At 36.9% G+C, this 15,592-nt stretch overlaps 1 protein-coding gene across 1 annotated transcript in view; it reads left to right on the top strand.

Annotated features, from left to right (window-relative positions):
- Positions 1-15,408, top strand: part of TCF7 (transcription factor 7) — a gene marked incomplete at its 5' end in the record, with an annotated part of 145,594 nt that extends 130,186 nt beyond the window's left edge. The window contains 3 exons of the mRNA XM_081319033.1: positions 6,470-6,518; positions 8,828-8,900; positions 13,222-15,408. Of these exons, the coding sequence (XP_081175159.1) occupies positions 6,470-6,518; positions 8,828-8,900; positions 13,222-13,543 (444 nt within the window). The 3' untranslated portion in view covers positions 13,544-15,408. The remainder of the gene's footprint in view (positions 1-6,469; positions 6,519-8,827; positions 8,901-13,221) is intronic.
- Between the last annotated feature and the right edge of the window lie 184 nt (positions 15,409-15,592).

The raw sequence follows: 15,592 nt of genomic DNA on the forward strand, positions 1-15,592 counted from the left end.
AAGGAAAACGAATACCACAAACATTGAAGGTCACAATTGCAAATTCTTGTTTGTTGATCTTCTGGTTATCTTCATAAAGCACCTCAAGTAGAAAGGCTTTTATTTCTTCTTCTTCTTCCTTAGCCTCTCACATTAGTCAAGTACAATTGACCTAGAGGTAAATTGGTCAGAGTCTCCTACAAGATTCTCCAGGCAAACTAGCTTACTAATCTTGTACAACCTGTCATATTCTATTAACAGTGTTTCTGTGGATTTTTAAAGTTGACTGATTGCTATCAGTTTTAAAACAACAACAACAAAGCATTATTAAATTAGCCCAAATTAATCAGGTTTTTTGCGGAAAGAAGGGAAGAATAACTCATAGGAAGGCATTAGTACAGTAAATATATTTTACAGGTTAATTCTATTATTTTGAAAAGTGGTGGACAATAGAAGCATTGGGGAAGAGAATATTGTGGGGGGAGAAAAATACAACCCAATAGATATATTACCGTATTTATCTGAATGTAACAAGAAGCAACAAGAAAGGATCTTTCTCTTACAACTTTATGCAGTAGAAGGACATGGCTTCAGTATTTTCTGCACTGGGGGAAAAAAGCAAACACAGTTTGTATCATGAGTTTTAAGAAAACAGAAATTACTGTCTCATTGTAATTGTTTTATGTTCTCATCTACTGAACATAATTTTAGACCTCAGATCTGTGCCCATCCACATGGTATCAAACCTCAGCACAGACTTAGTAAAACTGACTTCTAAATAAATATCAGATGCTAATGCCATTTAAGAATATTCATTAATAAATACACGTAGTGAAGAAAAAAGCACAGCTCATCCACTGACTTGGCAAAGATGTAACTTTTCATCTTAAGCCCAAAGTTAAATTGTGAAGAAAGTGTTTGAAACTTTTTCTGGGGCTACTTTACTTTCGGCTCCATGTTCAAAGTAAAACTAGATTAAATAAAAAGTTCAAATGAAAGAAAACAAACAAAATCTTCACAATATATAATTCTACCTACTATTCTTTAAACAAATAAGACTTCATGTTCAGCATTCATATGCTGAATAAAATAAATGACAATGACAATGAGAGTCTTGTTCCTTCGAAGTTCATTTGTTACTATATTACTCAAAGTATGGTTTCAAGATATATTTCCAGCAGAAAGGGAAATGATTTGCTGTAGAAAACAACAGTAATAGTGAATTCAGTCTTTGCCTGGGATGTGGTAATGGTGTCCTGCATATTTCCTGATGTGTTCATATGCTTATTTTTTTTCCTTGCTCACCATTTAACCCTTTACCCCTTGCTCTTCAGTCTTCTTCAGGCTCTCCATCCCGTGATCACATACAGTTTAATTCAGGGCCCCTGGAATTCAGCAGCACTTCCTGGCCAGCTTCTGCGGCAAGGGTAAGCGAATTCTGCAGCAAATGTCATTCTGCATTATGGCAGTGAGAGTCTGGAACCATCTGCCACTCATGCATCCACCTAACCCAGCGTTGGCTGCAGAATTCCAGGAGCCCTGAGCTTTTCCATGGCCATAGAATTGCTCATTGGCTGTGGAATTTCTTAATTGGGAGGGAACAATCAATACGCCACATACTGTACGATTTGTCAGGTGGCTAACTTGTGTATCAGTGGAAGTGGGTGGACACTCCATGCCAGCACTTTTGTTGTTTGTCAGATTAATATATCAATTATAATGTTTAATCAAAACTCTGGAATCACAGCACATCTCTACTTCTCCATTTATACCCTTTCCTATATTGTTCTGAGAGGATATAAACAGAAGGCCGCCATTTTGAATCCCGCGGGTCCAGAAATATATTGCTGTAAACCATCTTCTTTATCATATGTCTTGGGAGGGTAACTTAGAGAAAATGTGTAGGTTTATAAGTTGGACACCAGGCAGCAGAAACAATGTACCTGTAACCAGTCTTTTCATATTGGTTTTATATTCCATTGGACATGAGTGAAGGGGGGAAGTAAAACCCAGAAACAAGAAAAAAATTCTTATTCGATTTTCTAAGTGGCAAATACCTTATTGCACATACATATGGAAATATGCACAGAATGCAGCAAGGAAGCAATGGATAGTTACACTGAAGAGGAAATGATTGTTTCTTTGAGGTGCAATTGCATCTTTAATACCATAAGAACTTCCCTTCTTGGCCAGATCAAGGAACACTTAGTCTAGCATGCTGTTTTCTAGAGCAACAGGATGGATGCTTACAACCAGGAAGAGTAGTCTCTATATTGGCTACACCAATGTGAATGATAAACACAGATAACACCCAACTGCAGTTCCTAGCAGGGATTATCAGTGTATATCACTGATATTGGTTAGTGGTTGAGCCTAGAAACCAGGAGGCTATGAGTGTTAGTCCTGCCTTAGGCAAAAAGCTATCTAGGTGCCCTTGGCCATCTCTCAGCCCTGGGAACCAGACAATTGCAAACCATTACCAAGAAATCTTGCCAAGAAAACTGTCTAGGCATTTGCTAAGATCAACACTGACTCCAAGGCACCCCAGAAATTCATATAAGCAAGCAAGTTGGTCATCCGAAACAACATTAGTATTTACATATTAATGACTAATGGTGGGTAGCTGGTGCATTTTAATCATCTTTTCTTTTCTACAGAACTCCTTCTCTTCCTGTCCCACCTTCATATATGTAATTGCCAATTTCTATAGCTTGCTGCCTCAACAAGACAGAAAACCATAACATTAAATCTGAAACATCAGCACCACCGTTATCACTTTCATAATTCAAGCAGCCTATAAACAGAACAGAAGCAAAATAAAAATTTTATGACAAGTTTTAGTACTGTGCTTTTCCTTTGAGAAAGTATTTTTATACTCTTGACAGATGATGCCCTCTTGTGGAAATAATGTTCTTGACATCTAAAAGCATGGTTTTGAATTTTTCATTAGCTACCTAGTGATAGGACTACAACTGGAAACATTGCTGAAAAGAAATGCCTTGGGTATGGTCCACTAGCCTCTCTTTAACTCTCTCTTTAACTATTCCTGTCATATGAAACCTTCAAATTTTTATAAGTCCAGAACTACACACCAAATGTTCATGCTTTTAAAGTGGTCTGCCACTGGTTTCCCATTGAAAAAACTTTGGTTTGAGTGGTATAACTTGCATGATTCCTGCCAACATCCTGGATTGACTATCTCCCCATCCATACTACTAGGTAGAATCTCCAGTGGTGAACATTTGGAATGCAGGGGGAAAGGGGGGGGGGAAATGCTTGTAAAATGCATTGATGGGAACTACTTTTCTCTATTCTCTCCTGACTGGCAGAGAAGCAGCAGCTGAACTTTAATGAAGTGTCTGATCAGATTTTATTTGAATGAAATGCAATCTGCAAGGCACTTAGGGTGCAGATCAAATCTCCCTGTGGGATAATAGTTGCCATCTTCAAGTGCCAGGATGTTTGACTCAGGCCTCTAAAAGGAAGCACACCCACATCCCATCACCATACACTTTTTAAATATGGCACCTAGGAATACTTCCACCTTCTTTCCCTGAGATTATAAAGTTTTCAATGTTGCAAAGAAAGCCCCATTTTTAGGTCTCGACTTGCCTTATGATTTTAAGCACAAGGGCCTTTCCAAATCAAGGCCATTGGTTTGCATTAAGAATGCCTGTCTATATTTTGATTGTATTTCCATTGTACAGCTGAAATGTAGTTTTGTGTCACAGTATAAGCAGGGAGTTTTCCAGTTAGCAACAACCACCAACTTTGTTTTAATTGTGGGTTTTGGAAGTTTTGCAGTAACTTGGCCTCCTGATGCAAGCAAAATCAGTACTGTATGGGCAGAAGTGTGGGGAAAACACAATCTGGTTTGATTTTGCCTGCTTTCATCAGGGAAGTGGGTTTTTTGTGTCTAGTTAATGACAAACATATTTAAATGTTGTTTGAACTTAAAATGGAACAGTCTTTGTTTTGTCCAAAATTGCAGTTGCATCTCTGGCAGTTAAACAAAGGCTAAACATATTTACTCCAGAGTAAGTTATATTCAGTGGGAGCTTGTTCTTAGCAAAATATCCTTTGGACTGGGCAGCCCAAACCTGCAAGTGTTGTATGTCTTTTAAGCTGCTGGGAGTTATAGATTTTATACTCAAGAGAATGGAGGTTAATGTAATTAAGACATTAGTTTGTTACCATGATACATATGAAAACACAAACAGGCCCTAGCTATAGGGCACATGTCTTCATTTGTAAGCTGATTTGAAATAGTTTTGATTCTAAAGTTGAATATTTATATTTTGAATTATACTATTTTATTTTGCTATGCTCAACTATAAACTGAACCAAATTTATTTCCGTTCCATTACCTTCCCCATTTTGCTCCTGGATTTTTTTTAAAAGACTTTTTCAGCAGATAAAAATATTTTGTTTCATTGGGGGAGAAATTGTGCACCTGATGCAGATCAGCAGTGCCTCAGCATGCCTGCAAATGCAATCTTTTAGTTAGCCAGGCACAATCATCTTCTGCATTCAATACCATCTACTTTTCTCCATCTCTGTTGGAAGAAAACTGTTCAGGTTCAGAGTACCTCAAAAGTTGTGCATTTTTCTCTATCCAAATCAGGTTCCATGTGGTAGTTTATGCATTAGGCTTTACCAGATTTGAAAATGGAAGTCTGTTAATCCTTCAAAAATCATGAAAGTGACAAGGTCAAATGGATCTCATTGAAACATCAGCTATGATGTTAATATACAATGACTTTAATAGCAACTATGAGCTGCCCATAAAGTGTCATCAAGAGACATGGACTACAAGTAGTCCGCGACTTACAACAGTTCATTTCGTGACCGTTCAAAGTTACAATGGCACTGAAAAACGTGACTTATGACCATTTTTCAAAATTACCACCTTTGCAGCATCCCCGTGATCATGTGATTAAAATTCAGATGCTTGGCAACTGTTTCATATTGCTGTGTCCCAAGGTCATGTGATCACCTTTCACCACTTCTCACAAGCAAAGCCAATGGGGAAGCCAGATTCATTTAACAGCTGGGTTATTAACTTATCAACTGCAATGATTCACTTAACAACTGTGGCAAGCAAGGTCATAAAATGAGGCAAACCACACTTAACGAACGACTTGCGTTAGCCGCGTAAATTTTGGGTTCAACTGTGGTCGTAAGTCGAGGACTACCTGTAGTGCATAGCTTTGGTATCTGTTGCTGCATGATACGGTTCTCAACTGTAATTATGATGGACAACTGAGGCACCAAGGTAGAAAGGTTTAGACAAGAAGTGTCCAGACTTCACAGTAAAGGGGGAGAGTTTTTTAGCACATTATTTTCCTCTGTGTGGCAGAGATCTCTCTCTGTTATGAGTATGGGTATATTCTTTATTAACCCAATGATCTCTTTTCCTGCAATTGGAGCTGCTGCTATCCTTCTCCTCCTTTAAAATACTGTATAGAAGTTTCGAGAATCTGGGTTTGTCACAATTAGGTAGAGTAGAAAACGTAAGTCAAGTATTACAATCAGGGCCGTAAGGATAACTACATCCATTTACTTTATCTATCTATCTGTCTGTCTGTCTGTCTGTCTGTCACTTATCTCTCTCTCTCTCTCTCTCTCTATCTATCTATATCTATATCTATATCTATATCTATCTATCTATATCTATATCTATATCTAATCTATCTCTATCTCTATCTCTATCTCTATCTCTATATCTCTATATCTCTATCTCTATCTCTATCTCTATCTATCTATCTATCTATCTATCTATATATATCTATATCTATATCTATATCTATATCTATATCTATCTATCTATCTATCTATCTATCTATCTATCTATCTATATATATATATATATATATATATATATATATATATATGAGATTTCGTCGAAACGTTGCTCTTATACCTTCAATTCTACATGGGGAAAAACCCGAATGACCAAAGATCTACATACAAACACCCGCGAAAAACCTCAGAAAACATATATATATACACACACACAGACACATATATACATACATTCATATTCATACATATATACATGCATACACACATACATATCTACATCTCTCTCTATATATATATATATGTGTGTGTGTGTGTGTGTGTGTGTGTGTGTGTACACACACACACACAATCTATTTGCTGACCATCTCACTGTTACAGTGACCCTAGAGTCTTGGGGAAATTTTATCCTATTTTGAAAGTGAGAAGTGCTATCATCATGCATCTTTGGAGCATAGTCAGTAAGATCCAACATGCCGTGTTTGGATGATTTGGTGAATGGGGTCATCTCATTTTAGCAAATAAGGAATTTGAAAAACAAAATCTTTGGTGATAAAACTGCACCAAACAAATTGGGGGGAGGGGAGCTATGTTGCATTAGTTCTTCACCAATTTCTTTTTCTAAACAAAACTAGCTTGTTTTGTTCAGTTTATGATTTATTTTCTCTTCCTCCTTTTTTAATCATAGGGAAAAAAGAAAAGACGAACAAGAGAGAAGCAGCAAGATTCCAATTCAGGTAAACCTGCCTATGTAAAATCTAGCACTTTATCTGGTTATTGATGATCTCATTTGCATTGCAAAGATTTCTTCCAGGATGTGTAACCATGGCTATTGGGACTATCTATGCTTTACTGTCTGCACTAATCTTTCTAGCTTTGCCACTATATACAATTATATATTTGTCTGCTATTCTGTGGTGACAATATCAAGAGACCAAAAGTAACTAATTCATGTTAACCGCAGTTTGACGTTATCAACTTAATCCCATCAATTTAACTTAACAGTCTGTTTATATTTGTGGCTGTTTCAGTTTTTTTCAATAAAAAATTAGGAAAGCCTAAGTTAAAACATTTATGAAACTTTTCAACTTCCAATCCAAAAGCCCATTTTTGCTGCAACTACCAAATATACAAAAGGAATCTTTTTAAGACCAAAGGGCTCCATATTTAAAAAATAAATAAAAAGCTATGGGCGATACATTACCAGGAAACTGAGTTGGTTCAAAGAGGAAAAAACATGTAAATAAAATAATTTTAAAATAGATTAAATACAATTCTGCTTTGGCAATACTTGCCAGATCCTATTTTTATAACTAAATATCTATATTGTGGAAAAGTAGATTTTAGGGTGTATGCTTTTCCTTTATAATCAATTAAGGTTAATGGCTAATTTTAAAACATATATAGGAACTTTCAATCAGCACAAAGGCCTGATGCCTGTAACAGTAATAACAGTTTCTAAGAAGGATACAAAACCTTAGCAGACATATTCTCATATATGCTTTTTAATATTAGTTTCTCCTTAAAATTAGTATTCACATATTAAAATGTAAGAATCCATTTTGTCATTAGAACATTTGGTAAGATGCCAATGAAAAAGAAAGATTAATTCCAAAATATTTCTTAAATTTAATTTATATTAAGCACATTTTAAATGTTAAATTCATTCTGGATAATGAACATTAGTCAATTTCTCTTTATATGACTCTTGAGCCCTTTTAAAAAAGAAAAGTGTAAAAGTAAAAATCATTTCCAAATCTTCAATAGCAAAAAGAAAATTCTCTGAGGGCCCCAACCAAAGCTTTTGGAATATAAGTTTCCCATACATACTGTAATATTGGCTATTGTCTCATAAACCTTTGTTCTAGCAATCACATAATTGTCTAGGTCTCAATGTTTGATACATGAGCTTGGAATCCCTGTTATCAACCATAAAAACAACCGATTCCTATAGAAATTTATTGAGGCAGCCATTTTTTTTGGACTAAGCATCCATGAGCTGAAAAATGCCTACAGAAAAGCTCAGTCAGGCAGAAGTACTATAAACCCATGTGAAAGCTATGTGTCTAGCTGGTGGGTCCTTGCACCACCAGATGCTGCCTCAATCACAATAGCTGGGTGAGCTGGATCTCCAAGAGCTATTGTTCAGCAACATCTGGAGGGCTACACTCCTACACCAAGGCTACACCAAGAGCCTTGGTGGAGCAGTGGGCTAATGCCTCCTTAAGTAACACCAGCTGCCTGCAATTAGTGCAGGTTCGCATCCCACCAGGCTCAAGGTTGACTCAGCCTTCCATCCTTCTGAGGTAGGTAAAATGAGGACCCAGATTGTTGGGGGCAATAAGCTGACTTTGTAATAATGCCGCTTGGGGTGTGTGTGAAAGCCCTAATAAGCAGGCATATACATAGAATGAAGGCTACTGCTAAGCTTGTAAGCCGCCCTGAGTCTTCGGAGAAGGGCGGGATATAAATGCAATTAAAATAAATAAATAAAAATAAAAAATACTTCTGAGCTACACTGTAGCTAAGTATCATTAATTTCTAAGTGATTTCTTGCTTTTTTTTCCTAACCTGTTTAGCAATAAGGACTTGGCAAATAGGATGTCATTAAGTTGCTTCTCCATGGGGAAGAATATAACAAAATTCTAATATAAAAAGCAGACCAGCTTGCTTGTTCGACAGAATTTCAGATCTAATCAAGCCTAAAGGGGTTTTTCAAATATTCTCTAAAAATGCATAGGTTGAAAGACAAAAGTGACCAAAATAAAACAAAGAATAAAACCCTAGTATTTTATACTAGTGATCTGCAATTTATTTTCTGAATCATTGCATTCGCGGCTCTATCAAATTTATTTGTTTAACACTCACTTTTTTTGGGGGGGAAAGATGATGCTAGTAGACATTTATGTGAAGAATTGAGTTTACATGGCCTGTTTAGTTTTGTCTTCAGCAGCTAAATCAACATTGCATCTTTTCTTTCTTCTCCTGCTCTTGCTGCTGTTTGTGCCTCTGCCTTGCCCATTCAATACGCATGCTCCTTGTTCAGATCCTGCCTCTCCTAAGAAATGCAGAGCTCGTTTTGGCCTCAACCAACAAATGGACTGGTGCGGCCCATGCAGGTGTGTATCAGGAACTTTCGCTTTGCAGCCTTGTTTCTTACCACAAAGATGGTTATTCTCTATTTTGATTTATCTCTCTTGCATCATTTCTGTAGCTGCCTTTTCTAACTCTACTAATGGTGCTGCTTAGGCTTACTCTCCATTTTCCACATGCTCGTTTGAGCAGATGCTTTCTGCATTTAAGGCTGAAGAGAGAAATTGATGATGATTAGGGGACTGGAGGCTAAAACATATAAGGAACAGCTGCTGGAATTGGGTATGTCTAGTTTAATGAAGAGAAGGATGAGGGGTGACATGACAGCAGTGTTCCAATAACTCCAATAAGCTGAAAGAAAAAATATAAATAGATATTAGTGTTCCAATATCACAGGGGTTGCCACAAAGAAGAGGGAGTCAAGCTATTCTCCAAAGCTCCTGAAGGCAGGACAAGAAGCAACAGATGGAAACTAATCAAGGAGAGAAGCAATCTAGACCTAAGGAGAAACTTCCTGACAGTAAGAACAATTAATCAGTGGAACAACCTGCCTCCAGAAGCAGTGAATGCTCTCCAACATTTAAGAGAAGACTGGCCAGCCATTTGTCTGAAATGGTATAGAGCTTCCTGCCTGAGCAGGGGGTTGGACTGGATGACCTCCAAGGTCCCTTCCAACTTTATTATTATTATTATTATTATTATTATTATTATTATTATTATTATTATTATTATTATTATTATCTTAGCATAGTACATGGGGGCAGGAACTTTTTTAATTAGAACAGTATACAGAAAAATGATTACATTTTTGGAAAAGGATATCAGATTTATTTAAAATGGTCTAATGGTAAAAGTGGCAAACTATCAGAATACTTTCCCATGAATCAGCAACCAAGACCTACTGACAGGTACTATATGCCCTTCCTTGCCAATTGCCAATCCAAACAGTATGGCTTCTATGAGCTTTTTAACATGTGGTCCTCCACGATTCTCTCTTCTTAGTAGTCCTTTAGTAAAAAATGACTCCTGCTCCTTAGAATTGTTGTAAGGAAGCAATGACACATTATTCTTGGTATCAGTTGATTTCAATACTTATGCATGAACAGTTCCCTACAACTAGTTGTTTTAGTTTCTTATCCTGGCAAATGAAGCAATCTGTGGCTGAAGATAATGTAAGCATACAGTCCCCACTTTTTTCTTCCAGAACAGATTCAGACTATTTTTAAAATAATGGATGAAAAAAAAAAGTTGTAATACAGGGCTCTTCAAAGATGGGCTTTTATACAGACAGCACTTCCCAATATTTATTTATTTGGGGAGGGGGTAGGATTGCTAAGCAAAATATGATTCTGCAAATGTAATACAAACCAAATGGCTTCCATTTATGATAGGAAAAGTAACAAAGAAGTAATCTGTAAACCAAAGTCTATTTGAGAGATACCGTAACACAGAAAAGGAAGAACACAAGAGCTTTCAAACTTTGAGCAGGGTCAACAATCCTGGTTCAGATCCTTCCTTTCCCATGGAAACTGATAAAAGAGTATCTACTCACTTCTCCCATAATAAGTCTTCTTATCTTGCTTTTATTTAGAATAGAGGACAATTTATTTTTCACACTCTTGTCATACTATTGATGGCTCTCAGTACTTTTCTTTGAATTTCGAGAGCTACTTAGCCCTAAGGAAAACCTCGGTGCTCTTTGGAAGCACAATGTCAGGATGTTTATTCTAGATTTGGGAGATCATGGATCTAAAATCATGTTCTCTCAGCCCAACATGATTTTACGCAATTTGTTGATTCAAACAATCTGAATCCTCCAATTAAGTATAGAATGTTTACTTTGATGATTGGTATAATTTCTTTCAATGCTGGTTTATTGAACGAAGGAATTCAAAACATAAATGGCTTCTGTAACAATGTGCAATGGTTGCATCATGTCTACCTAGCCATCAGAACGCTGAACTTTTAGGGGAAAAAACCCTAAATATTCATTTTGATCTTGTTATTTGCTATTAAATGTTTTCTTTTATAAATGGTATCCATATAGACTACGTTATCAATTAATATTCAAGACTAGAAACAATAGTGAACTTCTCTAGCAACACAAATATGCTACTCTTTTCTTTCTGAATATATTTATACTGAGGTAAGAATTAACATTTTGCTTGTAGTGAACACTGATTCCAGATTAACAAAAGTAGTTGAGCTGCATCTTTGAAGCTAATTCCTTACCTCCTCCTCTTCTAAAATGTGATGCACAAACCAATTTGCGTATCTGAAAGGGAGCAGGACAGTGATACTGTCCAGACAGGCAGCACAGCTGGATCTTACTGCAATTCAAATCCTTGGCTTACTGGTTTATCTTTCCCCAAAATAATACGAGTCTACAAATTTTCAAATGTGGCATTCCCTTGAAGTTGTTTCACAATGCAATAAAGACCTCCAACTTTTAAGACAATTGTTCCATTTCAGTCTGTTTTAGACTCCATACTCCCACAGAGCTTATAAATGTGGGCTGAGAAGAATCTTCTTTGGCAAGGCCTGCGAGAGAAGATGGAGAGTGCCTTCTCAGTACAGGGTAGACATTTCGTACCATAGGCTGGAAGAATATAGCAGAGCATTATCCAGTGTATCCTAGGCAGAGGCAGTCAGTGACACCATTGGCCTACTTGTTCTTCTCAAGATAATTGGCAGGAGCACCCCCCAGCAGGTGCCAAATAGGCCAGACAGGTGTGAGCAAGGTGCACCACCACTCACCTGTCCTGACACATGCTTGTCAGACTTTTTGACAGCCAATGCCAAAAGGACTTGAAGTGAAATTGCCACCAGTTCTTCCCATGTTGGTCAACAGTCCATAAATGTGTGGCTGGCTGGCATCAATTGTTCAACTCTCCAAGGTATAAGGGCCAAAATATCACCATTACTGCCCCTGCTTTCTTTTTGCATTCATAAGCTGAAAATTCTCAGATTGAAGTGTTTTGAAGCTGGCCACTTTTATTGCATGCTGCAAAGAACTCTGTTGTATTGGTCAAAATCAACCTGTTTGGAAAACTTTTATGTACCAAGAGGGCTCAGATAGACTGGCTGTGGTGTTTGCTACAAAACTGCCTAGAATATATCTATCGTAGGGTTGCACCGTTGATCCACTCCCATAAACGGAAGACTTTCCAGGCTACGTAGCTTCATTGCATGCTATACTAGGCAATTTTGAAGTTGCCTGGCAGAAAGTCCATCAACTAATCCTGGGTGGGAAGACTTGAGAGAGTCCATTTCCCACAGCCTTTGCCCAAAGTGGTTTGAGAGCACATAAATAGCTTAATCAAGGTGAATTAGATTGCATTTTCAGTGAAAATGAATTTGTTTGCTTTCAAAGTTCAAGCCTGTTTGTCAAAATAAATATTTAATCATTTGCCCAAGCTGTAATGGAAATATGCAGAACTGGAATGGAAAATATAAGATTATAGCTTTGAAATTAATGTGACATCCTTTGTTAGTCAAGCTAGTCAATGAATTATAATTACTTCATACTCAAGGAAGCAGAATAATTTCTGAAATATGCTCAAGTATGGACAGAGCATCCTTAGAATTACCCCTGCCAAAACCGCTACTCATCTCTAAATGTTTTTGTGAAGAGGATGCCTTTAAGACCGTTGACTCCTGTAACTGTTGGGCAAGTTCCTGCAGTTTTTAGATAAGATTTCAAGTGGTTTGCTATTGCTCCTTTTCAAGGGTTGAGAAAAATTATTGGTCCAAAGTCCTCCAGCTGTCTTCTATGCCTAAGGTGGGACTAGAACTCATGGTCTCCAGGTTTTAGTCCATTTCTAGTTTCTAACCACTATACCCATGAATTCAACTTAAAACATGACCTGTTCTCTACACAAGTCCTAAAACTAAATAAAGAAAACCCAATTAAATGACTGACTCAAAAACATTATGTTTGTTATTTATTGGGAATTATCCAAATCTACATATCCCTGTGTGGCTTTTTTTTCTTTTTCTTTTTTCTTTCAGTAACCCCTTGGAGAGTAATAACCATAACTAAACATTTCTGATAACTTTTTATCTGTTTTGCACATCGGCTTGGAGAAATTTTAGCAGTTTTACAGTTACACCTCCATCTAGTGGTAAAAAAAATGCAACTTGACAATAAGTTTTTTTTAAAAAAAATATGCTTCTTACAAAAACTTGAGTGATAGAAGTTAAGAACCAATACGTTTTTTTGTGTCTAAATCCTTGTTCCTTAGACACTATACTTGTATTACATGCTATAATGGTTTCACTTTAAAAAAAAATATGACATTGTAAATTCACCCTTTATTTACAGATAACTCTCTCCACTGTTCTTAGGAGGAAAAAGAAGTGCATTCGGTACCTACAAGGAAAAGGACACTGCTCCAGCCCAGTTTCTTCCAATGGAAGTACTATAGATTCCCCTCCCTCCCCCCCTTTGGATGTGCTCCAGTGTACATCCCCTGCTTTTATTCCAAACAAGCTCGCTGCTCCTGCTGATCTTATACACCAAAACCAAGCCAATCCTTCTTCTTTGTCTGCACATCTCAAAACTTCTACAAGCACATCGGGACTTCCTTCTAAATGTTCAACAGTGCCTCATAAATCCATAGTGCCAAGTGAATCCTCAGGATACAATATGATATCAATAGGAACATAGTACTAATGAAGACAATAAGGCGCACAGATTCATCAGGCACTTTGCCGATTGGTTCTGCTGCATACAGAAGCTACAGAGAGACAACTTCAGCGTGCCATCAAATGGTAGTCTTCAAGTCAGTTAAAAGCCAAATCAGAAAACAACAATACTGCAGCACTAAAAGTGTTGTCTGAGTAAGGACATCAATAGTCTCTTTGAAAAGTATGAAGATAAACTTAAGTCTGGTCAGTAACTGAATTACTTAATTCCTTTTCCAACAGATAAAAACAAAATACCCCAATTTAATTGCAGATGAGAGGTGCTATAAACATTAAGGCATTTATTAAACTATTATAGTCAGTCCTGAGTTTCAGCCATCCAATAGATATTACACGTTACAAAACCAGTATTGAATGACAAGCTCAAATGTTCCACAGAAAAAGTATAAAGCAACTTGTAAAAAACTAAAATATTTAATTTTGCCTCATCTTTGGGATCAAGGGAGGATGGCATTAATAAATGTTTAATCCAGCAGCTTTATTAGGTGATGAAATAGGAGAAAACACTGGCTGTGAAAGTCTATCTAGTATTCCAGACATAGGGCTGTGTGCATCACAATTTTTCAGCTGTAAAGATTTTTTTTTATGCTATCTACTGTAAAATATGCAAAACTCAAAAATACTTATTTTTCACAGGTTACTGTGCTTTTGCTACATAATGAGTGGGAAATAAGAAAAGGATATAAGCTGTGCCTCTAATCACTAAAAAATTACTCTGCAGTCTTTGTGGCTTCTTAAAAGCTTGCCAAGATATACCCACCATCTATTTCAAGCCAATTGTGATAGCGCACTCTGCCTATTGAGTCATTCCTACAGCTGCAATATTGAAGCCTAGTCATATTCTTCATTCTCTGTATCCCTTTTGTCTGTTCTACAGGGAAGATATTTATCTGAAAGTTATACGCTTCCCCAGAGCCCAATTCATTTTCAGTGCTAAGCAAAGTTGATTGCTTTGAACTTTAAGCATATAATCAACCCAGATGGTTCCTTTCTGGTGCTTACTTTAGGGATGGTAAGTTTTCTCAGAGGACAAATTTAGAGTCACACATTGATACCAACCAATCCCAACATACTGAGGTAGTATCAATGGGAGTGCTGAGCTACTGAACAAAGGGTAGGAAAATTCATAATGTGGAGTAGCTGAAATGGGTGAGTCACTTTATTATCAATGATAAAGTAGGTCCCTATCACCTTTACAATGGTATTTCAACAAACCTTACATTAACCTTTCTGGAAATCAAAGGAAGTTGGCGAAGTAACAGCCCTGAAGAGTTTGAAACCCACTTCTCTAACTTTATTGACTTGAAACTAAATCGCTTCACTCCATATGAAAGGACCTCAATAAATCTGAAGATGGGTGTGAGCATTAACATGACTGGCTAGCATGGACAAAGAATATTTAATTCCCTTTATTTTATTGCCTCCTTCTGATTATTTTTTCTAACTGACATTAAAACCTATCGATTCACCACTCATAGAGCATGACAGATTACTAGCCCAAACACATCTCTTGCAGAAGTTGTGAGCAAATGAATGATTAGTGGTTTCCCTTATAATACATCTTAAGCTCACTGCTGTAATCAGTGTTAGGATGGATGAATCAAAAGTACCTTTTTCAATCAACAAAACTTGTAACTGAGGCGATCTCATAAAAATCTAGCCTTTATTTGGAATAAGAGATTTTTCACTTAAAGACTGATTTTGCATTACTTTTTTCATCCCTTTTTTTAACTAAAGCACTATTCTGAAATATTCTTGGACATTTTTTTTACTGTTTATGATATCACCTTGGGCAAAATCCAATATTGCACAGGGAATTATTCTCTTGTGCTATCATTCAATCCTGTAGAACTTCTCTGATCCCTCCCAGAACAGATGTGGTGGGGGAGTGGGGGTGGAGAGGAAATGTAGGCTGAAGAGAAGAATTGTCTCCCTCCCTCTTTTCCTAACTAACACCATTCCGTAACTAAAAAGGGCAGCACCAGATTCCATTCTAGGTAAGAACAGCAGT

The sequence above is a fragment of the Vipera berus genome (assembly GCF_964194415.1).
Source record: "Vipera berus genome assembly, chromosome: 2".
Lineage (NCBI taxonomy): Eukaryota > Metazoa > Chordata > Lepidosauria > Squamata > Viperidae > Vipera > Vipera berus.